This window comes from Schistocerca cancellata, chromosome 9, assembly GCF_023864275.1.
Source record: "Schistocerca cancellata isolate TAMUIC-IGC-003103 chromosome 9, iqSchCanc2.1, whole genome shotgun sequence".
Taxonomy (NCBI): domain Eukaryota; kingdom Metazoa; phylum Arthropoda; class Insecta; order Orthoptera; family Acrididae; genus Schistocerca; species Schistocerca cancellata.
Window position 1 is genome coordinate 167,002,053 of NC_064634.1, and position 26,962 is coordinate 167,029,014.

The following is a 26,962-nucleotide window of genomic DNA, read 5'->3' on the forward strand; positions in this document are numbered from 1 at the left end:
GCGCATTTATTGATATATGTGGATACTGTGTGCGAAATATGTTGCGGTTAGAGTTAATAGTAACGAAATAATACATTAAAACGTCATGCCTTCTGCGGCAGATTTACGGTATGTACTGAGAAAATGTAGTAAGCGACAACCTTTTTTCCTTTCATTATTTTGTGGGGGGTGTCAGCGAGAAAAATTTTCGTAAAGGTTTGAAATTGTACGTAACGTTTGTCGCTAGTCGCTAAGTGCTCTCATTCTCAAATAGCGGATGCATAAATCTGGGTATTTTCCCGCGGTGGCATCTCATTGTTTATGACGTCATATCTCCTCAAGAATGTGTCTTATTTCTTTTTGTTTTTCGGGTAGGAACCTTCGTGGGCGTACGGAGAACAAATCACCAAAATTTCATCGCAATCGGATGAATGGTTTGGGAACGCACAGAGGGCATACATACATTCATTTTTGTGTTTAGAGATTGACAGTTACGTTGTACTATATGACCTGTTTAAGTATATTTAAATTTTGTAATTAATAGTTTAACATTGCGGGGAATGAAATAGAATTTAAAAAAAAAAACTGCGAGCAGTGAGAATCAAACCCGGGTCCGCTGCATGACAAGCCTTTACCTCATCAATTGCGCTACGGTTGCTACAGCGTCTTAACCGTTGAATCATTATACATTACTCTCTTCCGGCGTTCGGAGAACAACTGACCAAAATTTCATGACAATCGGATGAATGGTTTATATATATTATTTTTCTTCTTGCTTATTATGCTTTTGTGTTCGAAACATTAGTAAATTATCGAGAGACTGAACTGTCATACAATGAAGGCTTTCACGACCGGATGTTTCAGCTGCCGAGAATTCTTCCAGGTTGTATGGCCGTGGTCCATGGCACTCTTCAATCCCTGACGCTTTGTCCAAAGCTACGTTGGACATCACGTAGTGAAATTTTCGGAAACTGAAGTTTTATGTACTGTGACGAACTATTATCTACGGCTATATAGAGAAGCCATCGAAATACAGGGTGGCGCACGAATTGTGTTACCAATTGTTTCTTTCACAATTTACGACGCATATTGGATATCGCGCTGGGAACTCTACAGCAGTACCAGCAGAGCTTGGAAAAACACATGACTTACGAAATGACGTGTAATTCACAATACTGCCGCTAGGAGACTAGTAAGAAGCGGTGGCTGACACTGGAAGACTGACGATACAGCAACGATCGGCAATTGTGTTACTTTTTCATGAAACGAAAAACCTTGTTGTGACTGAGAGGCGTTTTCGACAACAGTTTAACACACGATGGGTCCCTTGCAAGAAGACCATTCACAGGTTGTACGATAAATTTGTACAGGAAGGAACAGTATTGGAAGCGAAGCGACCACAGCCTAAGACTGTTTGTTCCCCGGAGAATATTGAAGCGGTACGAGTTGCTATACAGAGAAGTCCCGGGAAATCGTGTAGAAAGGCAGCAGTGCAACTGGGAATATCCAGACGCTCCATTCAACGCATTCTTAAAAGTGACCTCCATATGTACCCATACAAGATGACCTGTGCACAGAAGCTCACTGAAGAACACAAGCAGCAGAACTCTCAACAACGTTTGGTTTCCAGACGAGGTGCAGTGTCACTTAGACAGTGCGGTTAAGAAACAAAATGTACGCTTTTGGGCCAGTGAAAACCCACAAGTGCTTCATGAACGGCAACATTATGTTCCGAGGATTACAGAGTGGGCAGCAATTTCCAGTCACGAACTTATTGGACTCTTTTTCTTTGAAGAAACTGCGAACAGCGAGTGGAGTTTTTACACGAGCATTTCGACATGTGGATAATTTCACTCAGGTTTCCATGTTGCTTCAATGATGGACAAAACTGGGCCCCCGATAGTCCAGACCTCAATCAATGTGACTTTTTGCTTTGAGCGTACCTAAAGGAAAAAAATTTCCCGAAATGTCCACGTGATTTAATGGAGGTCAGAAGACTTATTCTTCAAGCTTGCAGTGAAATTACGGAAAACATGTGCTGTAGGGTAATCACTAACTTCAGTGTTCGTTTGAAGGAAGTTAGGAAACGAAATGGTGGACATATTGAGCATGTGCTGAGGTAGAACAAATCTCCATGGACAGCTCTTCATTGTAGTACATGTTCCTTTCAGATTGCATTGACAATAAAGTTTATATTCAAAAACAAAATGGTAAAGCATTTCGTGCGCCACCCTGTATGTACCCAGATAGCACAGTAAGCCGGTTTCAAACTTGTTTCCAGCTGTAAAGTTCAAGTATATAAGCTTGATCAAAGCTGGAATATTCAAGCCTGTTAGCTGGATTCTAGCTTGAAATAAACATCAAAGTTGGCAGAGTTCAAGCTATATTTCAAGCTTGACTTATCAAGCTTGGCTCCAGCTGTATCTACACACGTGGAATACAGCCTGGTATTTACAGCTTGTTTTAAGCTATATAAATATTAATCTGAATTTATTGAATCTAATTAATTACGTTACGTAATATTTAACATTTGTAACATTAACGTACCGAACTGTTTTCTAGTATAAAACAAACTTGTCAACGAACCACAACCATTAACGCGCGTCACAAAGGTAAAATGGCTGTAAACGTAACTTTACGTTACGTAATATTTAACATTTGTAACATTAACGTACCGAACTGTTTTCTAGTATAAAACAAACTTGTCAACAGACCACAACCATTAACGCGCGTCACAAAGGTAAAATGGCCGTAAACATAGCAAGGCTCAGAAAAGTAAATAAAATAAGATAAAACAGAACTGGAGACAGCCGCACTCAAACCAAACTCCGCGCCGTCATGACGTCACACATGACAACACCCTTACGTCACGGCTTATAAACGCTTGTGGCGCTTCCCGTGGACGTCTATGGAAGCTATGCTGCGCGCGCATCTGCTGTACAGCCTTCCAGGGAAATTACAGTTTATTTCAAGCTTGGGAAAATTATTTTAATTCAAGCTAAATTTTTACAGCTTGATGTAAACTGTGTAACAGGTTGATTTTTCAATCTTGAATTTTCAACTGAACGTAAACTCAATATCCACCTTGAAATAAGCTTGAGTGCTAGCTGGGTAAACTTGGGGATAATTTTAACAGAAAAGAAGAAGCTATGAAACTCAGCGATATATGGACAGTGGCACTACAGAATAGATCAGAATAGATGAGAAGTTTTTATCTTTGACGTACTATGATTGATAGTTATATTTTATCATTGACAAGGTTTATCAATGCTATCACGTGAAATCCAGACCACTCCCACTTTCCATGGTATTTAGGCCATCTTCGATGCCCGACTTGTCCCGCCTGGACATCTTCCCCACCCACCCCCCAAATTCTATAAGTCCCTCCAGACCCTTGAGCGTCATGCACTCCACCTTGCCTTCCGTATATGCCTCCCATCCCTCACACACATCCTCTATGACCTCATTCCTTTCTCCCATCTGCTCCTATTCCTCGAACATATCCACATGCTCTACACCTCCCACTGCCTTGATCCCCCTCACCCCCTCTCCTCTCCCATCCCCACCCCCTGTCACATCTTCACTGTTGTGTCCCCCTACCCTCCATCTCTACACCCTTCATCTCCTTTCCTAAGGTGGCTTCCATCAGCTCCCCTTCCTGGATGATGCCCTCTCTCCCTCTATTTATCCCTCCTATCAACTCTGATCCTCACCCCCCCCCCCCCCGTCCTTTCCTCCGTCCATTTCCTGGGCTCCCTCTCCCCCCTTCCATCCTCTTTTTTCCCCACGTACCCTCTCTCTGCCCCCCTTCTCTCCCCTGAGTCCTTTTGCATTTCCCTCCTCTGCCTTTTCCCATTTGCCTCTGCCCTGCCCCTCCCCCCCTTATGAGTCCTGTCCCTCCTTAGGTTCCCCCCCTTTCGTTTTTCCTCTCCTCCCTCCTTTTTTTCCCCCTCATCTGTCTATGGTCACCCCCCCCCATCTGCCCTAGACTATGGTGTGTCCTCTTTGTGCCGACATGTTAGTGCAGTGTTTACAGTGGGTGTTCAGTGTTGTATGTCTTTTCCGAAGTGTTGTGAACGGACATCATACTGTCACTGGGTGTGATTTTATATCTCTTGCGAAAAGAAACCAGACTGTCGCTATGATTTTTAATTGTCTGTCTACTATGTTACATGTCTGCTTCCTGTGTATTTTATTCACTTTGCCAACCTTTTGCTTTATGTTTTAACTTTCCACAATTTTCCGCCATTTTCCAATTTAAGTCACCGTTTTATCACCTCCTTTTATTGATTCTTATCTTCTTCTTACGTTTTAAAAAGTCTGTAGGCTGCAGAGCAGCGTAATAAAGGAAAAAAAAAACTCCCGACTTGTCAGTCGGCAAGAACTCAGCATAACCACGAGCACCACGAAGATGCTCAATGTAGCTTTGGACATCAGGGATTGAAGATCCATGGACCATGGTCATACAACCCGGAAGAATTCTTGGCAGTCTGAACTGTGGTGAAATAAATGTAAAAACCGCCAAATCTCAATGCTAGAAACTATAACTTATTCTTGAAGAAATACTTTTGATTATGTGAATAATTGCAGCTTATAACACTGAAACCAAGATAATATAAAAACTCACATTTCATGCATGAGAAACATATATCTTTGTAGTTGTCTGTTCTTCTTATGACAGGCAATTTTGTTGTCACCTAACAATTTTGTGTGGAGTCTGATGATTCGCACATTATTACAATTCACTTGACTTTCCAGTGGATGAACATTTCTGTAACTGTAACTACTTTTGCTTCAAAAGCAAAATCGTTGAAAATTTCTCAGATGTAGCAACAGTGGTGGAATCGGTTCCTTCTTCATTGGGTAACAGTTATATTTGATGTTTTATCATCACACCTGTGTGATTTTCCCTTCAGGTACAGTTTTGGTGACTGGTTGAGAAGTATCTCAGGGCAGATTATTTACGATTCTCTTGTGACATACAGATATTTACTAAAGAATGTCACTTTCTTTTAAGACCAAAAAAATAGTTGGTAAACAGCAGAAGACCTGACATTTTGCAGAAAGACTTCGTATATCCACTCAACAATGTGAAGTTTTGTTCACTACATTTCCAACCAATCAGTGAAGTTGATATGGAAGGGGGGAAAGGAAAGAACAGGAAATGGAAGGAACTAATGATGTCAGCTGCATCAGGACTTTATGCGGAATCAGTGGCGATGAGTGAAAATATGTGCCTCACCAGGACTCGAACCCAGAATCTCCTGATTATTAGACAGTTGTGTTAACTACTGCACCACCTGGACATAGTGTTAATTGGAAATGCTCACACTGCCACCTAGTGCGATTTCTTATCTGCAGTTCCCGTCCATTCCTCCGTGCTCGTTAATTTTAGATTACTGATGGAGGTCAAATGTAAATTTACATCTGTGCTGATGGTTCTTCAGTTCGAGTCTTGGTCTGACACACATTATCACTCATCACCGTTGATTCCACGTAAAGCCTGGATGCAGCTGATATTAGTCCCCCCCCCCCTTTCCTTTCCTTTCCTTTCCTTTCCTTTCCTTTCCTTTCCTTTCCCTTCTCCGTCACAACTATAAATTCCATGTGATGTCTGTCCTACCAGATACGTCCAAAAGAACAAATACCACACATTCATATGACTGATAAGCCTCGATAGACTACAAATCTACAACTATCAGTGGAGATGCACATTTACGTTCAACCTCCAGTGGAAATCCAGAAGTAACGAGCATGGAGGATGTGAATGGGGGGCTAGGGATAAATGGTGACGCTAGGTGGGTGTGTGAGTCAGCCGAGATATCTGCTCATTTGCAGTTAACACTGTGTCTGGGTAATACAGCAGTTAACACAACTGCCTAGTAAGCAGGAGATCCTTGGTTCGAGTCCTGGTCTGGCACACATTTTCACTCAGCGACACCGATTCTGCATAAAGTCCCAGTGCAGCTGATATCATTAGTTCCTGCCCTTTCCTTTCCTTTCTCCACCTCCACCTTCAATTTACATTATATGTACCATAACTCTGGATTCCACATGATGTCTGTTCCTTCGGACATATCTGAAAGAACAGACACCGCACATTCGTATAAGGGCTGAGAGGTGTGCAACAGTGCTCAGGAGACATTTTTATTAATCACATGTAATCTTAACTGATAAAGCAAAATCAAAGACCAAAAACATGCAATTTAACTGTGGTTAAGCTGGGTGTCAGTCCCACAAGACTGTGAAAAAGCCAGCTTTAGAATTACATAGAACCATACAGAGAAGATGCTCAAGTATGTAAAAACTGTGTAGTGCATCTGTAAATGAAACTACGGAAAAGACATAGTGCAGTCATTTCTTCAGTACTGCCCATTTGTTTGGTGTTATAAAGTAAACATGGCAGTAGACACTGGAAAAATTCAGAGGCACAGATTAGTATAATCCATATCTAACATAAATTAAAAAGAATCATAGGAGAAAAGATGACAATGATCTCAGTGGGTAAATTTAAAGAATCAGTATTCAAGCAAAAAATACTGCTGTGCCCATCATATATCTTGCTTAGGCATTGTACAAACCAGGTAAGAGAGATTAGGGTGCATACCAAATAGTATAAACACTTCTTGCTTACATGAGTACAAGTTGATTTTTCTGCTCTTGCAGGCTTTTATCTGACTATCCAGGTGCAATATGCAATGGAGCAGCATTCCAGCCATTTTGATCATAGGAGCAACATTCCTTGACATATTCCACATTCCTCGGAGCTGTTTCCTCATTTTTCCTTGTCTACTTTTAGCATTTTCTGTCACTAAGACAGCCAATTTATTTTCAGTTAACATATATGCAAATGGAATAGGACAGATTGGATTTCAGGGTATAAGTTAGATGTCACAAGAACTGAAATACGAGATAAGTGTTTACACAAGTACTGATATTCTAAAATTTCTTCCAGAATCCCAAGTACTCAAGGACATGAAACAAGTAAAAAATAGTTCTACTAAGAAATTTCACAATAAAGTGGAAGGAGCTGGCTATTAATAAATCCCTTAAGCTTCTATTAAATTTTACTTTACTAGTAACTAACATTTTTGCAGTTACTAGAAAGTTGTTAAAAATGTGTGTTCCTGGATAACCAGCACCTTTATGGGCCAAATTAAATGACCTCAATAATTTATGCAGATTGTTCTTCTGCCCACAATTGAGTCTGTGACCTGAGCTATCGGTCTGAAAGAGAGAGAAATCAGTTATGTCATTAAGGGACGAATATAATAATAAGTAGTAATTAGAATCTCAAATTTACACCACAACACTCTGAAAATTTTAGTATGGCTTAATGAATTACTTTGAAATGAGACAACATATGACGGTAACAAATGAAAGAAAGCTGGTATTCCAGCTTCTTTATTTTTAAGTCATTTAGGTGTGACAACATTAATGTCTCAATTAAAACTTTTATTTGGTGTTTCAGCAATTCCGCATAGTTTGCGACTTACGGAAGGGATTACTGACAAATTAAAGCTCGATAAGATACATTCAGATACTACACTTGTTAACATATTCTTTATCAAAGTATTTTGGTTTGAGCTCCTATTAACATACAGTTTCAATTTGTCAGTCATGTTCACTGGCATTGTGTTTACCTGTATGAGAAACAATTTTGTATTTGACCAATTTCATAACCTTTGCAAGGAACTGTGAATCGTTACCTATTCCTTTACTCGATTTCCTAAACACTGGAGTCACCTACTAAATACAAGTAGTTCTTTACTAAAAATATACTGAATGAACAAATCCTTCTAGGCCAGTTCTCTATGAATTTGGGGGTAAATAAATAAAATAGCACCATACAAACAAACTATCACATATGAAGATTATGTAATTGAGATGGCATTTAGATAATGACCACAGCTTCTCCATAAAAACAATAGTGAAGAACAAATGGCAACCATCAATTACTAAATACAGTACACTCCTGATTATTTGGGGTAATGTGGGGGAGAAGATGCATGATAATGGAAAAGCGCGAGTAATTGAGATGTTTTCAATAGTGTATTCTTTGTTCGAAAGTTGTGTGCATAGATACTTAGGCCTGTTTATTTCTTAAAATAGTTTTTGATGTTGGTCTGCTTCTGAGAGGAGCTGACATTTTTTTGCACTGCGCTCAAATTTTTCTTGCAGCAATAATATCATTGTACTGAAACCCCCTCTGGCCCATATAACCCAGGAAACTATCAACACATCACAATGTAGTACAACAACTGACAGGGTCACTCTTTTCATGCCCAATTTAACATTCACTATCCTCTTCTTTGTTTTGTTATGAAGCAGCAGTCAGCATTTCAGTGTCACTCATGTAACGGAAGCCGTGCCACAGTGACTATCTTCAGCCACTCATTCAAGTTTTCTTCGTCGACATCTTCAAAACCATTTAAACCCATTACCAGATTCATTATTTGTGCATTTGTTATTTTTTCATCACTGAAACCTTGAAAATCACTTTCTTCCAGATCTGAAAGAATTTTCCTTCCTGATTGAACTAGTGTATCTTGCCAGACTTCCTGCCAGGCATCAGAAATCCCAGGTATGGCATCTACAATATGTCCGTTTCTTTCAGAATACCACGAAATCATCCTCATCAACCAGCATTCTCACTAGACCAGTCCAGTAAAGCCATTTTACCAGTGCATTAGGAAGTAAAAACTTATTTACGATGAGACCATCATCAGATGCAAGAATCATCTCATTCGGGTGTGAATGGCCATTATCAAGCCATACAACAGCCTTCTGTAGCAATCTTTTCTCTTCTAGACCTCGCTGAACTTGTGGTACAAAATGTGTGTGGTACCAGCATTTGAAAATTTTCACTACCCATCCATGCTCCTTTTTGGTCGTAATAATGCACAGGAAGATCCTTAGCTGCAATATCCTTGAGTGCTTGAGGGTTTTTTGATTTTACAGCCACTAATAGTTCCTTTTTGTGGGTCCCAGATGCATTAGCTTTGCTTGAAATTGTAATGTTTTCTTCAGATGACTTACATTCAGGAGTACAAACTTAGCTCTTAAAAGCAAAATTTCTGGATGGTAGACTCTTCCAATACAGACCACTTTTGTCTGTATTATAAATTTGGTTTGGTGTGAAATTCTCTTCTTCCACAAATTTCTGGAACTCTTCCCAGAAGGAACCAGCTGCCGCAGCATTTGAACTAGCCTCTCTCCTTGCACAGGAAGTTTGCAAATGCCATCACTTGTTTGAGTATGGTTAGCCAACCAGATGATGCATTAAATTCTCTCTTTAACCCTAGAGCTTCATAAAAAGATCTAGCTTTCTTGGCATACATCGTACCTGAAACAATAAGATCTTCTGCTCGTTTGTGGCTAAACCACTGCATAAGAGCAGCATCTAATTCATCAGAGATAGACAGATCTTTCTATGTTTTTTCCCGACAAAATTCTGTATTTTCTGCTTATTCTTTTTAATTTCACAAGGAATTTGAATTCCAATGCCATAATCAGCACTTAGTATTTTAGCAGTTTCCCCTTCTCAGATCTTTTGATTAATTCTAACTTTTGTTTTAATGTCAACACATCTTGTTTCTCTATCATCTCTTTATCAAATTTCTTTTAATTTGCTTTGTTGACACTCACATGCCAATTAACGACAGAAAACTGAGTTTGTTTTCAGTTATACTGAACAGACTGGCCGATTACAATGAAATGGTACTTTGTCATCACACAGCCACTTAAACAATAGAATTGGCAGTCATTGTCATGGGGTGAGTTGCTTATTGCAGTTTGCTAGAGAAAAATAATCAGCAAACTGGATACCCAGATTAATAATTGCGAGTACACTATATTTACTATAATTAATCCTATGGAAGATATTATGTCATACAATACATATTCCTTTAAATGTAATTGGCATGTCACAGTATATCTGAAGGCTTACAATACACAATTTCACTTTAGAGTGTGGAACGTGAAGAGGCAACATTGGGTGCACAGTTGCTGGACCTTCCTAGGACCTTGCACTTTGAGGATGGTGGTGGACCCCTCATACTGAGCCTTGAAGATGTTGGACCTGGCTGGCACAGCAAACCACAAGCTGGACATCAGGTGAGATATAGTACCCTAGATTTCTATTTCATGTACACTATGCATATATTTTGTGAGGATCTGAAGCGCTTTCTGATAGTACATTATAAAGCACGTCAACAGTTCAGATTTCTGTCTGGCTGCCCAAATTCATATTGTACATGTTTTAATTAAGCTGAGATAGTGCCCTTTAAAAGGGCATTGCTAATTTCCTTCCCTGTTCTTCCTTAATTTGATCTTATGTTTCATCTCTAATGACCTTATCATTGACAGGACTTTAAATTTTAATCTTCCTTCAGAAAGCATTAATGTGGACATTAGGAGAAAAAATTTGTAAAATAATTTTAATCCTGCATTATAAAAACTCCTTTGTCCATTTTAAAGCTGTTTGCAGTGTCACGCTCTTCTTTGATAGTTTTAGAACATAGGTAATTTAAAATTGTACTATTATTTTCCAAAATCTGATTAGTGCTCAATAACTTCTTTTTATGCTTCACAATTTCTCTAAACAGTGAGAGATTGCCTGTTTTCTCTCGCTGTAATGCGTGATTTTTTTCATCTGGTGCACTTTTGTCAGATGTTCTACAAAGAGAACAGTCATAGGTAGATTTAAGATTTTTAGAAAAACCATTATATATGATGTGTTGTTCATCTCTCTGTTTCAGGAGATACCGTTCCAGCATGTGTGGAACCCAAGTCATGGCCACTTGCACTGCTCATTCTCACTGGAACGCTCAACAGTGCCACAACAGCCATTGTCACTCTCAGTAGCAGCATGCCAGCAGGGTAACAACAGCAAGGTTGTCCTAAGGGTGCAGCCTGACCTTGGTGCAGTGCCCCTAACCCCTGGCCTCACCACTCTGACTGTTACTACAAGCAGTGGTTGCAGCTCTCTGAGGTCATCCCCAGCTAGTGCTTCACATTCACCCTTCAGGTACACATATTAATTGTCTCCATTATTTCCTTTTACAATGCATTGAAATTGCACTGTGAGTACTAGCAAAATTATGTGGTAATTATAGTTGCAAATTGTCTGGCAGTTTTGATGGTTTCTTACCCACCAGATTTCATGAGATGCCTCTGAAAAAACTCAAGGATACTAATAGATTAATGTTAATCAAGGTATTCCTAATACCTCACTATTTTGAGTACTTTAGAATAAAACAAAACTAAAAATAACCCATTAGCTTAATAATTGTGCCACAAAGTCCTAAACTGTAATGACGAAAATGTTTGCTGTGTGTAACTCATCAGTGGCACAAAAAGTAAAGACAGAAACTATGTGGAGTATTTTGAAAGATATCAAATTGAAACTGTTTTTCATGTCATTGTCTTCATCACACAAAACGTTGTTATGTTGTTGCTTGGCACCAGCTGAACAAAGAAAAATGAGTGTAAGGAGAACAGTGAGAGAAGTGTTCAATGACTTTTAAATCAAAATTTTGTCAATCAATCTGAGTAAAAAGCCTAAGAGGTTTTGGTCTTATATAAAATGAGTAAGCCGTTCAAAATCCTCCACTCATTCACTCAGTGACTATAGTGGCACTGAAATGGCAGACAATAGAGAGAAGGCCAAAATACCGAATTCAGTCTTCCAAACTTGTTTCACCATGAAAGATCGTAACACAGTCCCTCCCATCATATAAACATCAAAATGGCAGATAGTGAGGTTACTGATCACAGAATAGAAAAGCAACTATAGTTGCTTAGTAGTAGAAAAGCATCATGACCAGATGAGATAGCTGTAAGATTATGTGAAAGAGCTTGCTACCTTGCTAGTAGCAGTTTATTGTAGTTTGGTGGAGCAATAAACTACATGGTGTGTCAAAAAGAATAATCCATTTTGACACATCTATATTTCTGAAACTAGTAAACATCTACAATGAATTTTGTTTTGTGATGAATGGGAAACTCAAAAAGTTTTGTTTTTTCATACCTTTTCATAGGTGTTCAATATGTCCCCTTCCTTGAAATGCACAGCATACGTCAATGCAGTATTCAAATTGTTCCCATATTTCAATGTGCATGTCTTGAGTTACAGCTTCTACAGCTGCTGTTATGTGATGTCTCATTTCATTCATTGTTGTTAGTAACAGACACACATAGATTCTTTTATAAACCTCCAAAAGAAATAATACAGTCAGGTCTGATGAACTTGGAGGCCGGTAATGTAAGGCTGAATCATTTGGTCGAGTGAAACCGATCCATTGTCCAGTAATACTTTTATTTAAAAATTCTCACACTTCCAGATGCCAGTGTGGCAGTGCCCTATCCTGCTGGTAAATGAAGGACAGCGAATGGATTTCTGTGAACTCCTTGTGAAACTATGGCGGATGCATTCGACATCTGTGTCAGATAATCAGGGACGGCCTTGCAATTTGTCTTTACTCAAACAACCTGTTTCTCTGAATTGTTCATGCCATCATCTAATGCTCTGTGCTGTAAGAGGATCCACTGATACCTAGTGCAAAAGTCAGAATCTACAGTTATTACTGACACGCACTGTGCAAAATGTAGAACAAAAAAAGCTTTTTGTTGTCCGGACATCATTTTTACTGATGCTATCTAGCAGGAATCATGTGAAACTCAAGAGTTTGTTCTTTCCAACAGTCTGTTGTTCATGGATATATCTCAAATAATGTAATAGTTATGATTTTCTAAATTGGATGATTCTTTCTGATATATCCTTTATACCTAGTGACGGGAAGAAAGTGCCGACCATTCCCATTTTTAAGAAGAGCCATAGGACATATGTTCATAATTATAGGCCTATATCATTGACGTCAGTCTATTGTAGAATTATGGAACATGTTTTATGCTCAAGTATTATGATACTTTTTGGACAACAAAAACCTCCCCTATCGGGTGTCTATCCTAAGAGTCATCATGTGCATTTTAGGTGGTATTTCAGCAGATATTCACAATTTCATTTCTGGATTGTACACCTGAAGTCAGCCCGAACAATTACTGCTCAGTATCAACAGAAAGTGTTGGTTAGAAAATTATTTGTAAAGCATAATTTTACATGCCCATTTGATAGAGTCTAATACAACATTCATTTTATCAATATGTAGTAATAGGGGTAATAAAACATTAAGGATAAACAGCAATGCAGCAGTAACTCAGCAGCGCTCCATGCTTGGCAGTGGAAGGGCACTGCTGGACTACTGGTTATTCTTGGAGTTTTATGGTCCCTATTAATACACATTAATAAAACAAATATTCCACTAGACTAATCTGGGACCACTCTATTGAATGGGCACGTAAAATTCCATGTTAAAAAACATTCTATTTGTAATGAGAAAAGACTAACATTTTCCGTCAACACTGGTCGTCACGTGAAAAACGAGATGAGCACTATTTGTTTGCACTGACTCTAGCTATACAATGCAAAAATTAAATTGCAGATATCTGCTGGAACTCCACAGAAATTGTCTGAACTCTTTTTGGAGAGACATCCTGTAAAAAAAATCAAAGGTCCCAAGTTTGAGCCTCAGTCTGCAACACAGTTTTAATCTGCCAGGAAGTTTCATGTCAGTGCACATTTGGCTGCAGATATTTCATTCTGGAAACACCCCCAGGCTGTGGTTAAGCCATGTCTCTGCAATATCCTTTCTTCCAGCACTGCTAGTCTTGCAGGTTTCGCAAGAGAGCTTCTGCAAAGTTTGATAGGTAGGAGATTAGGTACGGGCAGGAGTAAAGCTGTGTGGATGGGTCATAAGTCGTGCTTGCATAGCTCAGATAGCTTTGCCCATGAAAGGTAAAGGTCGGGAGTTCAAGTCTCAGTTCTGCATAATTTTAATCCGCAAGGAAGTTTCGTATCATTGCACACAATGTGCCAGAGTGAAAATTTCATTCAGCTGACTCTGTTCCTCCATGAGATCCATAAAGCTGTTTACAATAGCGCTCAGTTTGATACCATGTTCCTTGGCTTCAGGAAGGCATTTGACACCAACCCAACTGTCAGTTATTGAAAAAAACTATGAGCTTGTCTAGTATCAGACCAGATTTGCAACTGCATTCAAGACTTCCTTGCAGACAGTACTCAACACATCACCCTTAACAGAACAAGACTGACACAGGTAAAGGTAATTTTCAGAATACACCAAGGAAGTGTGATGGGACTGTTACTGTTTACACAGTTTATAAATGATCTAGTGGAAAGTGTCAGAAGCTATTTAAGACTGTCTTCAGATAATGCAATTGTGTATAAGAAAGTAGCAATCCCAGAAGATAGTACTGATCTGCAGAATGACTTGCAGAGGATTAATGAATGGTACAGGCTCTGGCAGTTCACTCTGAACATGAATAAATGTAACATATCAAGTCACAGAAAGGCACAACAAAAAGACTGTCAAGAAGTTAGCTTTTGGCCAACAAGGCCTTTGTCAAAAACAGACAAAACACACACACACACACACACACACACACACACACACACACACACACACACACACACGTCACACACAGATGACAACAATCTCTGGCTCCAGCCACTCAGCATCTCCATGTTTCATAATACTGTTACATTCCATCCTGGATTTTCCATTGTTTAATGTAACATAATGCACACACATAGGAAAAGAAATGCACTACTATACAACTGCATTATTGATAACAAACTGCTGGAAACAGTATTTACTCTAATATATTGAAGAGTAGTTGTCCAGAGCTACATGAAACAAAAGTAGGAAAAGTAGATGGCAGACTCTTCAGAGGAAGAATCTTGAGGAAATATAACTCATCCATGAAGTAGGCCTAAGTAGCTTATATGACACTTTTCCCACCGATTCTTGAGTATTGTTCACCAGTATATGATCTATACCAGATAGGAATCCTAGGAAAGATAGATAGATAGATAGATAGATAGAGAGAGAGAGAGAGAGAGAGAGAGAGAGACAAGATCTAACAAATGTCACATGTTTGTTTATTCAGAACAAGAATATTACAGAGATTCTCAATGGACTCCAGTGGCAGACGTTAGAAAAGAGGCATTGTGTATCATGTAGAGATTTACTATTGAAATTTTGAGAGAACAGTTTCCAGGAAGTCAGACTACATATTATTTCCTCCCAAATGCATTTCCCAAAATGACCACGACAAGAAAATTTGAGAAATTAGAATTAATACAGAGGCTTACTGACAATCATTCTTCCCACTTGTCATTTGTAGATGGAACAGGGTAGGGTGGATCAGTTAGTGGTACCAGAAGTTTCCTCTGCCACACACAACTGGGTAGATTGCCGAGTGTGATGTAGATGTTCTGTAAGGTTAAAAATTGTGCCAAATTAATTCATTCAGTCACACACCATATTCCATTAATTATGAGTACATCATGAAGGAGGGCATTTATGGATGTGAAATCACTCAAGTTATACATTAACTGTCAGAATAAACCACTGAAAATGATGACTAGTGCTAATCTACTTACACTGAAAATTTTGGTTGGTACTTTATATTATGGGAAAAGTAGCTACTTAAAAAAAGAGTTACTACTCTTCCTCTTGCATTATTCAGATGCTGTTTTTATCTATTACTTCATACCAATAAGTCATTTAATTTCATCGATATCAGACTACACTGCTACATAGGTCTATGTTCTGGCAATGTCAGAAATCATTATACTACTAACATTGGTGTTAACCAGAATTTTCATCTCACAATCCAAATGTTCTGCTAAATGTTACAAAATACTGTTTTATTTTGTTTTTGAATATCTGGAGATTCCCAACTTCCGCATTCCAGTTTATTGTTTCCACATTTCTGAAGCATTTCATCTTACAATATGATACATCACGTTTAGTGTAACTACTTTTTGAGGTCAAACATTTAAAAAATTAGCAAATTCTTAGTTTTATTAGAAATTGTGCTTATAGGTTGTATCATCATTACATCACACTACCTACAAATTTCAAATCTGAATCACTGAACTTGTCCTGCGGAAATATACATTTTATCTGATTTTGACTTTTATGTACAACATCATACACTGATCTTGCCTTTAGTCTAGCTCATGTTCTCCTTGTCTTATATCAGTGATACAGATCTCCATACAGTAACGTATAAATTAAAACCTTTTCTCAAGACACTGATGTGAAATTTGAATTAGAAATTCTCATTATCTTCTGATGATATGTCAAGGTCCAGAACTAATTATGATGCAATAAATAATTCATTCAAAGAGTATAGTTAGCTGTTACTTTATCTCCAATGATATTTACTATGAGTTCCATCTACATTTCTCTTTCATGTCCCTTGCCATTTCTGACAGAATTATAATGTCATCAGCATATCTCAAAGTTTTTATTTCCATTTCTAAATTTCTCCTTGGTTTCCTACACAGCTTGCTCAATGGAAAGATTGAATGACATTGGGTTTAAGTTACACCCTTGCCCCACTCCCTTCTCAATAACTGCTTCCCTTCGAGTCCTACAACTGTGGTCTGGTTTCCAGACAAATTGTGGATAACATTTTGCTCCCTCTATTTTATCCCTGTTACTCTCAGAATTTCAAATAATGTTGTGGTATCCTATGACTACATTATCAGTGAGTACAATTGGAATAACTTGTACAATTATCTAACTGTAACAATGTGCGTGACAGACTTTAGTTAATGCATATTACAGATAAAATACAAGATGTATTTTTGTTGTATATATTCTACTGTTGTCCTCTAATATCCACCTTGCTAGTCTAATCATAACAAATTACATTTTATTTTTCAGGGTGCCGCGCGCAGTCTGCAAGCAGTTGGCTAAGAGCCTAGATCCTCCAAATGCAAGGGGAAATGACTGGCGTATGCTTGCTCGACAACTGGGTGTTGACAGGTAGTTTGTCCTTTTCATTTCTGTATATAAGTATTAATCATAATCATGGTAGTATTCTTAATGCAAAAGAAAATCAGTTTTGAATAAACATTAAAACGTAAAGCAGAAAATTAGAACTCATCCTATGCATCAAAGAGAACAAAGAGTGAAACTATTGTTTTTAATAATAATCCCTCAGTGACTTAATTTAAAAAAAATAACATACAAGTCAAGGGAATTATATACTCACTAATCAATATAAAGAAGTGTAAAAAACTTTTTGGCTTTAAAGTAACAGATGTAAATATGAGGTTGTGAACACAAATACAGTGTAAAATAGAAATAAGAAATCATTTAAGAGGTACTAGCTCGTATCAGAGTAGACAACAAATGAGCAATAGATATTACTTGTTTACTAGAGATGTTTAACGTAATGTTCTGCCTGTTATAGAACATTCTTCTGCCCTATAGTGCACAGACTGTATCCGACAAACATATCTTAAGCTACAGCACATTACCTGACCGACATCTCATCATTGGAATTGAAAGCAATGAAAAAAATCCAGTTGCTCATAAATGTGTAGATGGGCTTTGCTTTGGTTCCCATAGCTACAATGTGCAGAGTGCATAGTTTCTTGCACAGAATGGAGTAACAATGTGCAGAGTGCATAGTTTCTTAAGTCAAATGCTAAAACAATATGACATAGCTCTACTAAGTTCAGTAAAAAAATAATAATAGCATGATGAAGGAATCTATGAAAGAACAGAATGAAAACTCTTCCAACTAAATAAAATAATGGAAATACTGGAAAAATATTTCTTAGAAAAACTGCAGCTATTACTTAACAAACTATAACAAAAAAGTGATGTCAGACACATATTAAAATACTAAGAGCAAAAGAAAATTATACATACTGAGGAGTGTGAGTGAGATAAACAAGTCAGAAAATTCTACCAAATTAATGATTTACAATAAAGGTATACTGACACTGGAGACCTATACAGACAGTTGTCATTCTATCAAAATACTGGAGGCAATATCTGTCATGAAAACTATGCTAATACCATTGTGATTTCTCTACCACAGCCTCCTTGACAAGAGGAATAAGGTTCTTGTTTCTATTCATGTTTTTAACTATTTGTATGTCACACACTCAAGACAGAATATGGAATTTAAGCCAGAGCAAAACTAATTAAATAAATGGAAAGCTATCATGTACATTTTAATTTACTGCAATTAATTGATCTTTTGCTCAATGTAAAAGTTTGATCTTAACTAACTGAGCTCAAATTCTGGGCCAGTTTTGCAGCATTTAACATAATGTCAGCAAATCACTTTTAGGTGACACGTATGGTACAGGTAGTGCTTGTGTATCGTATGAAAGGCTCTCACTGTAAATAATATTTCAGGGGCAAGTGAATGCTTATGGAAATCCATAGTATATATCTTTTTAAGCTTGGTATCACACAGTCATATCCACATGTGTGAAACCTTTAAGTGCTGAATGCTTGTGGGAAAAGGGCTGTATTCACAAGAAAGTGAAGTAAATTTACTTGGCATATTATCACAGTCATAATGAATAGTTACTTACCTTTAATGTAAGTATTTCTGAGGTGTGTCACTTTGTGACATTGCTGTGAGACCACATATGCAGTGATTTGGTACTTGCATTTGCAAGGGAAGTTGGCGAAGAAAATTTACAATTAAATTATTTTTGTGTATGAGACTGTGAAAATGTGGATAAGATAGTTTCATTATGCTCATCTTGAAAACCCATCAAGAAGAGTCAGATCATTTCTGATAGAGGAACAAATGATTGCCAAAATTTGGAAACTTTTGTGTTGCCTGAATGGAGGAAATTTGGATCTTATGACTTATTTGTATGACACATATTCCTCACGATGGTTAATTTTCTTTTGCTCTTTGTATTTCAGTACATTTTCTCTTTGTTAGCCTCCAAACGATTATCAGAGAATTTGTCATTAGAATCATTGAATAACAATCTGCACAATTTACTGCCTGTGATGAAAATACCAGCCCAATGGATCTCTAATTTGTTATGCCCATTTAAAGGGAGCAGTGCATGACATCTGCAGCAGAAAAACTGTTGGCTTCACCATTATCAACCAGAAATGAAGATAGAGCAAATATTAGAAACACACAAATTCCCCCTCCCTGCAAGTAAAACATACTTTGGAAGAATTGTACTGTTTGTCTTTTGAGATCATTACTAGGGAAAATGTATAAACATAGAGGAATTTTATGTAGAGAAGGACTAACAAATGTGCAAAGTTGAGTTTTAGACCATCATTCCCCTACCCACTCCCTCTTCTCCATCCAAAGATATGTACTTTACACACAGCCATTGTTTATTCCAATATGATAAAAATCTCTGCCTCTATTCCTCAGACTTGGCGAAGATGTGTTGTAAGTTTATTCAAGGTACTGATGTACTGCATAGTATAGATTGTTTAACCCCCTTCAAAAATCCAATGAGTTCAAATCTTCCTGATCCTAAAAGATACTTTCTGTCATATTTCTTATAGATTTCTAGGTTAGTGAAATTACGCACAGTGACTGCCTTTCTGGTTTAAAATTCAGTGGAAACAGCTCGTATGCCACCCACCATCATATGAGGGGGTACCCAAAAGAAATAGAACTGATTTTTCGGTGGGCAGAGCTTTTTTAATTCTGCATTTTGCCACTAGGAGTGCATAGGGTGAACACTGCAGAGTCAGTAAGCTGACAACCTTCACTGAGGAAGGTCAACACTAGTTTTGGCAGAGTTTATAGTAATTGTCATTTTTGCAGTGGCTGATTTCATGAACAGCGTTTGACACAGAAATTCCACCTTTGATTAGAAAAAGTGGAACAGACATTCCTGAAATGTTAAAAACAGCATAAAAGGATGATGTTATGGAGAAAACTTAAGTGTTTGAGTGGTTTTATTGTTTCAAAAATTATGAAATGTCAATTAATATTAACCTCATTTTGGTCATCCTTTCATGGCTCAAACATCTGAAAATGTTGAAAGCATTCATGTAAACATTAACAAAGATTGGCAGTGGACTATTGAAGAAATTTTGGAGCTGTCGGGGTGAGATGGAGTTCAGTGCAAAATTTTGACAAATGATTTGGGAAAGGCAAGGTAGGCCACCAAATTCATGAGATGACTGCTGACTGTTGAGCAAAAACAAGGTCGCATTGAAACATGCTGTGCTTGGAAAGAACAGCCCCAAAATGACCCAAACTTTTTCAGAAATGATCACAGGTGATGAAACTTGATGCTGTGATTACAATCCTGAATAAAAGCAAAAATCAAGCCAGTGGAAGACATTTCAAGATGCCTCATCCAAACAAAGCTTGTCAAGTGAAATCAAACATTAAAATAATGCTGATATTTCCCACATCCCCTCCCTGGGGGTCAGACAGTTAACCAAGCTTTCTACGTGAAAATTTTGGAAAGCCTAAGCAATAATGTGTGGTGGAAGCAGCGTGATTTGTGGCAGTCAGGTGACTGGTTTTTATATCATGATAATGCCCCTGCTCACACAGCCCTGTCTCTATGACAGTTCTTGACAAAAAATGATATGACCCCCCGTACCTCACTCCTCCATACTCACCCAACCATGTCCCATATACCTTTTTTTGTTTCATGGAATAAAAAAAAAAGCATTTTGCTGATGTTTCTGAGGTGAAGGAAAAAAATGACAGGGCACTGTCAAGTATCAGAAAAATGAATTTAACCAATGTTTCAAAAAATGGAATAAAGCTTTAGACAAGTGTATTAGTGCATGTGGAGGGTACTTTGAAAGGGGTTGAAGGTTTGTGCTTAAAATGTGAACAAACACATTAAAAAATAAAATCATATCTGTATGAGACCAGTAAAGTCTCTGAAATTGTGTCATTTCATTTGCCATTAAAAGAAAATAGTTTGGTTTCTTTTGGGTACCCCATTATATGTCTGAAAAGGATTATTCTCCTGCTTTGAAGCATCATGAGAAGTATGTACTTACAGTTTCCCTCATCTCTTTCTTCAGGTTGATCAGCATTCCCAGCACTCAACAATGCAAATCTTTAAGTTACCCCATTTTATCATTAATGATAATCCAATTGTCTTTAGAAACTGAAAACTAGTGATACACTTGGTCAACTGATACGTGATGATAAGCATCACTGAATCTGTGGTGCAGTAACTGCAGCACAAAATCAGCTGCTATGCTTTCAATCTGCCAATGGCTTTCACCCACTAGCTTCCTTACAGATACAAATGCTGAAATTTTGCCATTCTGCTGTCCAATGTAGGATCCTCTAAAACATTGTTCATTCCATCATGAATGTGAATACTGGTTCCATCTTCGATAATGAGAAATTCTACAATAGCCTTTCATCTGATATGCACAATATTAGCCATTTTCTCAAATGTTAAAACTATTGCTACAATATGCTGATATTTTCAAAGGGTATAGAACATTGGAATACCAGTGTAAAAAATCAGATTTGTTACATTACTACAAAACCTAAGCAGACGGAAAATATAAAGCATTACTTTAGTCCTGTCCTTCTTTTGCAACTCTTGTTACACTGTGAATGATGATCTAGACTACAACTGGTGTCACACCTGGCCAACAGCCTGAGGCTCTGCATATGCAGGGTGATTCCAGGATAGTGTTACAAAACCTTCAGGGATGATGGAAAAGGGTAATTGTATCAATTTGAGGTAAGGAACCATATTCCAGAAATGACAAGACGATAGTTGGTTGGTTGGTTGTTTGGGGAAGGAGACCAGACAGCGTGGTCATCGGTCTCATCGAATTAGGGAAGGATGGGGAAGGAAGTCGGCCGTGCCCTTTCAGAGGAACCATCCCGGCATTTGCCTGGAGTGATTTAGGGAAATCACGGAAAACCTAAATCAGGATGGCCGGACGCGGGATTGAACCGTCGTCCTCCCGAATGCGAGTCCAGTGTCTAACCACAAGAGACAATAGTTATAAGCAAAAATTGTTCTGATGCCTCTGACAATTGACCTCTTCTACTGCAAGCTCTTTGCTTTCCAGTTTTTGGGAGTATGTAGTAGGGACCAAAAAAACAAAAAATGTGTAAAACTATGGGCTCTAAAATGCATTACCTTATGAGCTATGAGCACTTGTTCCCTAGAAGAGATGAAGAAGTGCTCATAGCTTTAAGGTATGCTTCTTAAAGGTCATATTTGCTGGACATTTGTTTCTTGTCACATTCATCTCAGTAATTTCTGGACCAAAGTCCTCTACCTCAAATTGACACATTTACCCTTTTCCATCATCCCAGAAAGTTTGTAAAATTATCGTAGAATCACCCTGTATATTGATCTGTTTCATGACAGTTATATTAGTCACTAGTTTGCTAGAGACAGAAACAGACTCAATCTTTTGCCACTGCAGCTAATAAAGAAGGGGCAGAAACAGATCTAAATATGTGTTGTTACATAAACACTGTAGAGAAGTGCAAGATATTAGGTTCTTTCAACATATTGCTCAAATACTGGTTGTATAAACCATAAATTATTTGAGATTTACCTTTACTTGAAATTTGTTTCATAAGCAACAAGCACCATACTAACAAGAAAACAACTTCTTTATCAGTGAAAAGCTGTATGGAGTCCTTGGAATGTTTTTCTATCATTTTTGGCATGTCCTAGATATATGAACTCACTTTTAATAACTGAAAATGAAATTATTTGAGTATGTGTTCAGCATTCCATGGAAGCCTGATCAATTTCTTTTTTTTTTAAAGGTACATCAACTATTTTGCAACTAAAGCTAGCCCCACAGAGCACATTCTGGATTTATGGGAAGCAAGGCACAGGGAACCTTCTGCTGTTCCTGATCTGCTCAATGTGCTGCGGCTGATGGGGCGCTCTGATGCTGCAGCTCTCCTTGAACGAGAACTCGGTGCTTGGATCTAAAAGCTTAGAGACACAGACACATTAATTGCTTTTGGCACTTTCTACAGACACTGCAGTACTCTTGTGGTACTGATAACTGAAGGTACCAATAAGCTAAGACATGAGGTTCTGCTTCCTGCCATAGAGACTGAATATTTCACAGAAAACAGCTCCTTACTGGTGGGAGTAACTATTTGTGTAATACATTTTAAGACTGTTACGGTGCATATAGTGTTGTGGATGAAAGTGTGCTGGAAAAAGCTATTAAACAATTATGACTTCTTTAGTTACAGAGTACATTCTGAAATCAGAGATTTAGGAATCCATATGTAGTGTTGTATGTGTAAAAGCTCATTGAAATTAACAGAAAGTAGTTTGAATCAAGAACATTTGGAATCTGTAAGTTATATTGTGTATTTTTTGAGTCACTACAGTATTGATGTTATATGGATTATGACTACTGTGTATTACGTAACACTACCTGTGGGTTCAAAACAATAGGTCATATTACAATAAGCATAAATATGTATTGCATTTTTATACTGTATGAGTAATGAAGACAATGTAGTTCATCTTGAGTTATAAATACAACACAGCTGATACTGAAAGAAATGTGCCTTACATTAATGTAATTTTTGCAGATACATTCAGAATTTTTTTAATGCTCATATTTCCAGTTTTATTTCATAAACAGCAGTTGGCAGAGGGTGACAGGATTTGAATTATTTTTAAAAACATCTAACGGATTGTCAAACCCATAGCGCATCCGCTAAGTACAAAAATAGCGCTTATTTGTCCACAGATGAAGCTTCATTAGCCATCAGCTCCAGTATATAGTAGTTCTGGGACCAAAATAAGTATATTTTATATTTATTTTCAAAGTTTTGCCCAGAAAATCAAAATAATGTACACAATGTGAGGAAACTGGATAATGTTACAAGATTTTGTAAACCAGTGAATATTATATGGAAATTATATCAGAAAATAATGTTACTTTTTGAACTGTCTTGAAAATGAAGCTGTTTCCACTTTTAGGATAAACACTGCATATTTAGCTTTCACACTGCTTCTGGAAGACAAAATTTAATGCATCCTGGATTTATACCAGCTGCCTTGCAAACATGTAGATCTCAACTAAATTTTGTAAATCAGATAGTGTCTTCTGAGGTTTAAACATCTTTGCTGTGTGAATATCTCATGAAAGTTTCTGTTTTCAGTCAGGCAACATTAACATCGCAGTACTGAATATATAACAAATGAAATCCTCGGATGCTGCCTATTTTACCACTTTAGAATCAACAGTTGTCATCCTGCAGCCAATATTTACAAATAAAATCAATACTTGTAAGCATTTGTGTGTGGAATAGCTCTAAATATCTTCTGGTGTGTTACAGTCTCCAAAACCTCGTTCATGGATAGAAAACAACTAAAGAAAAATGTTTTTCACAGCTTAATTACATAATCTACAGTTTTACCTTCTTACTACATTTGTGCTTCTAATATACTGGATAAGCTGCAATGATTATAGAATTTTGTGTTGCCCCCTGCACCCTCAATAGGCATATTGCTGTTATGTTTGTAAATTATTTCTTAATTGGAAACATGTTTATTAGATGTCATGAATTTTGATTTTAAAGAAGAGAGAGTTTCCCATGCCTATGAATGTGGCAAAATTTGTTAGTCAGACATGCTATGACTAACGAAGATTCGTACAAAATTTAGTGTATCTCTCCATTTCCTTCATTTCAGTTACATGTTTGACTCACTTCTGATCCATGAGTCATTCTATGGTGATTGTTAAATATTTAAATTGTAAAATATAACTATAGAAATTCTGCAGTTTTACAAATCAGCTGTGATGCTGTAAAGTGTTAGCGATTATACATTTAAATGACTGGTTGACGTACACTTGGAGGAATAGGGACCTATTGTAATAGTAAACTGACTTTATTATTTTTTGTACAGTGAGATGATTTTCTCTGTAGTGGGACTAAAACAATTACTCAGAACTGCTGCATCTAATCAATTCAATGTTGCTCAATTTTGTCACTACCTTCTGAAGTATGCTTCTGCATATTTACTTCTTGTATTGGGGTAACATGTCATTCATCACAGGGCCAGCAGAACTACCCTCTCAACCCCTGTTAGGTACATCAATTTAAAATTTAAAGTCGGTGTCATGGTTACCATCACACCCTATGTTCGGTTTCTTTTTGTTAAGTAGCTAAAGGATTACAAAACAATAAGGGAAATGTTGTGACGCAATTACATTTCTCTTTTGTATCTATTCATTTATTGTGCTGGTAACATAAGAACACAGAAGACTGTTAATGACAATGGAATTCCTTTATTTGTTCCAAGAGAAAGAACAAGTCTCCCCTTGTATTGAATAACATGTTCCCAAATCTGTTGTTTCATGTTGGCATTTTCCTTAATGGTAATTTGAAGATGAGGTTCTTTGAAAAGAGAAGTACAAACTAAAAATGCTTGTCTTATCTGCAGCTCTGTCTGTTTGTGTATCATTCAGGAGGCTCAGAAACTACTGCTCAGAAATAAAACAATATTATGTACTCTAACTGGTTTTAGAAGTGCATGATTTCTGTGACCATCATATACATTTAAAATCCATAACATATAATTTTGACTTACATGTCTTTAAATAAACTGTCTCAAACTGGATGTGTGAAGATTCCAAAAGAAAGTATATGCCTAAATGTGTGGGCTGCTGTTGTTTTTGTGTAAGACATGGTAATGTGTGTATAGCTTATGTTTCTTTTGTTACTGCTTACTGTCACTTGTTAGGCCAGCACGCATGATGGACTGTTTGTTCTGCTGTTAAAATTCGTTTATATTTAGAGTTGTTTTATATTGTAACAAAGTCAATTAAAGATATAAACAGATAGAGTAAATATGTTTGTACAGAGTTTCTACATAAAGTCAGAACTATTTTGCTTGTATGTATGTACATTTTGTGTTTCTGTTAGATAATGAGAGAACTGTACTTTAGTTTAACCATAATAAAATAAAGCTGTCATTAAAAATTCATGTTTCAAATGTTCTAGCTATAAATTCATATAATCTGAAGACCATAATATAATATCTTGATTTATGTGTGTAAATGCTTTGCAGCGAGTTTTTGAACATTCAGATAAGATTTAATTGTGCCATAAACTATATTTATTTTTGAGACATGCATTCCAAGAAAGAATGCACAGTGCTTGATGTTCCAATGAAATAATTGGAAATGGAACACAATCTCAACTGAAGGGCAGAGCTGTAAATAGTTGTGGTTTCCTGGAAGTAATCACATGAACCCATTCATGAAACTAGTCATAAAGAGATGTGAAACATCCAATTTTTAGCCAGCATCAGGTAGGAAATCTGAACTTGAAGGTACATGACAAATTTTTGTACTGGACTATGCTCCTACCCAGCAGCTATCTCCCCGTCAACTAATCACAAAAGACATTAAATATGGTTTCACTCACAAGTAACAAAATATGCAGATGTTTAAACTTGACATAATGTGATGTACAGTTTTGTGTTTGACAAGGATTTGAACCCAGTACCTGATCACATTGTTCACACAGCATAGTCACATAATAGATATCAGAATTGAACATTTTCATCAGCGGTGAGATGTTTGAACCTGAAATGAAGAGACAAATGAGTAATTTTTACTGTACTCAGGACTCAAACCTGGTACCTATTGCCATTGTTTTCTGTACACAAATGGATGTTAAATATGAGTTTCTTTCAGCTGTAGCAAAATCTGCACATACTTGAACTAGACATAATACGATGAAGATTTCTGTGCAGACTGGGAGTGGAACACTGCACATATCACCATTGCTCACTACATAGAAAGAGACGTCGACTACTGAACTCTTTTTCGTGAGTAGCTAAGGAGTGCCATGTTTGAACTTGAAATGATGTGATAAGAAGTCCCTTCTCTGACTGGAAGTCAAAATTATCACCTGTCATTGATGTCAACAACACATGAGGAGACGTTAAAAATCAAAATTATTTTTCACAGAAAGTTGAGTATACATATGCTAGAAGTTGAAAGATATGATGAAAATATTTGTGTCAGGCTATGATTTGAATCCAGCCATGTGCCTTTCATGAAGATGTTTGTAACCCATTAGAAGAGTAGCA

General features: G+C 37.3%; 1 protein-coding gene across 2 annotated transcripts in view; it reads left to right on the forward strand.

Moving 5' to 3' along the window:
* Positions 1–25,831, forward strand: part of LOC126100237 (netrin receptor UNC5B) — a 345,034-nt gene extending 319,203 nt beyond the window's left edge. For both annotated transcript variants that reach the window (XM_049910817.1, XM_049910818.1), the window contains 4 exons: positions 9,949–10,095; positions 10,740–11,008; positions 16,800–16,901; positions 22,654–25,831. In XM_049910817.1, the coding sequence (XP_049766774.1) occupies positions 9,949–10,095; positions 10,740–11,008; positions 16,800–16,901; positions 22,654–22,825 (690 nt within the window). In that variant the 3' untranslated portion in view covers positions 22,826–25,831. The remainder of the gene's footprint in view (positions 1–9,948; positions 10,096–10,739; positions 11,009–16,799; positions 16,902–22,653) is intronic.
* The last annotated feature ends 1,131 nt before the right edge of the window (positions 25,832–26,962 follow it).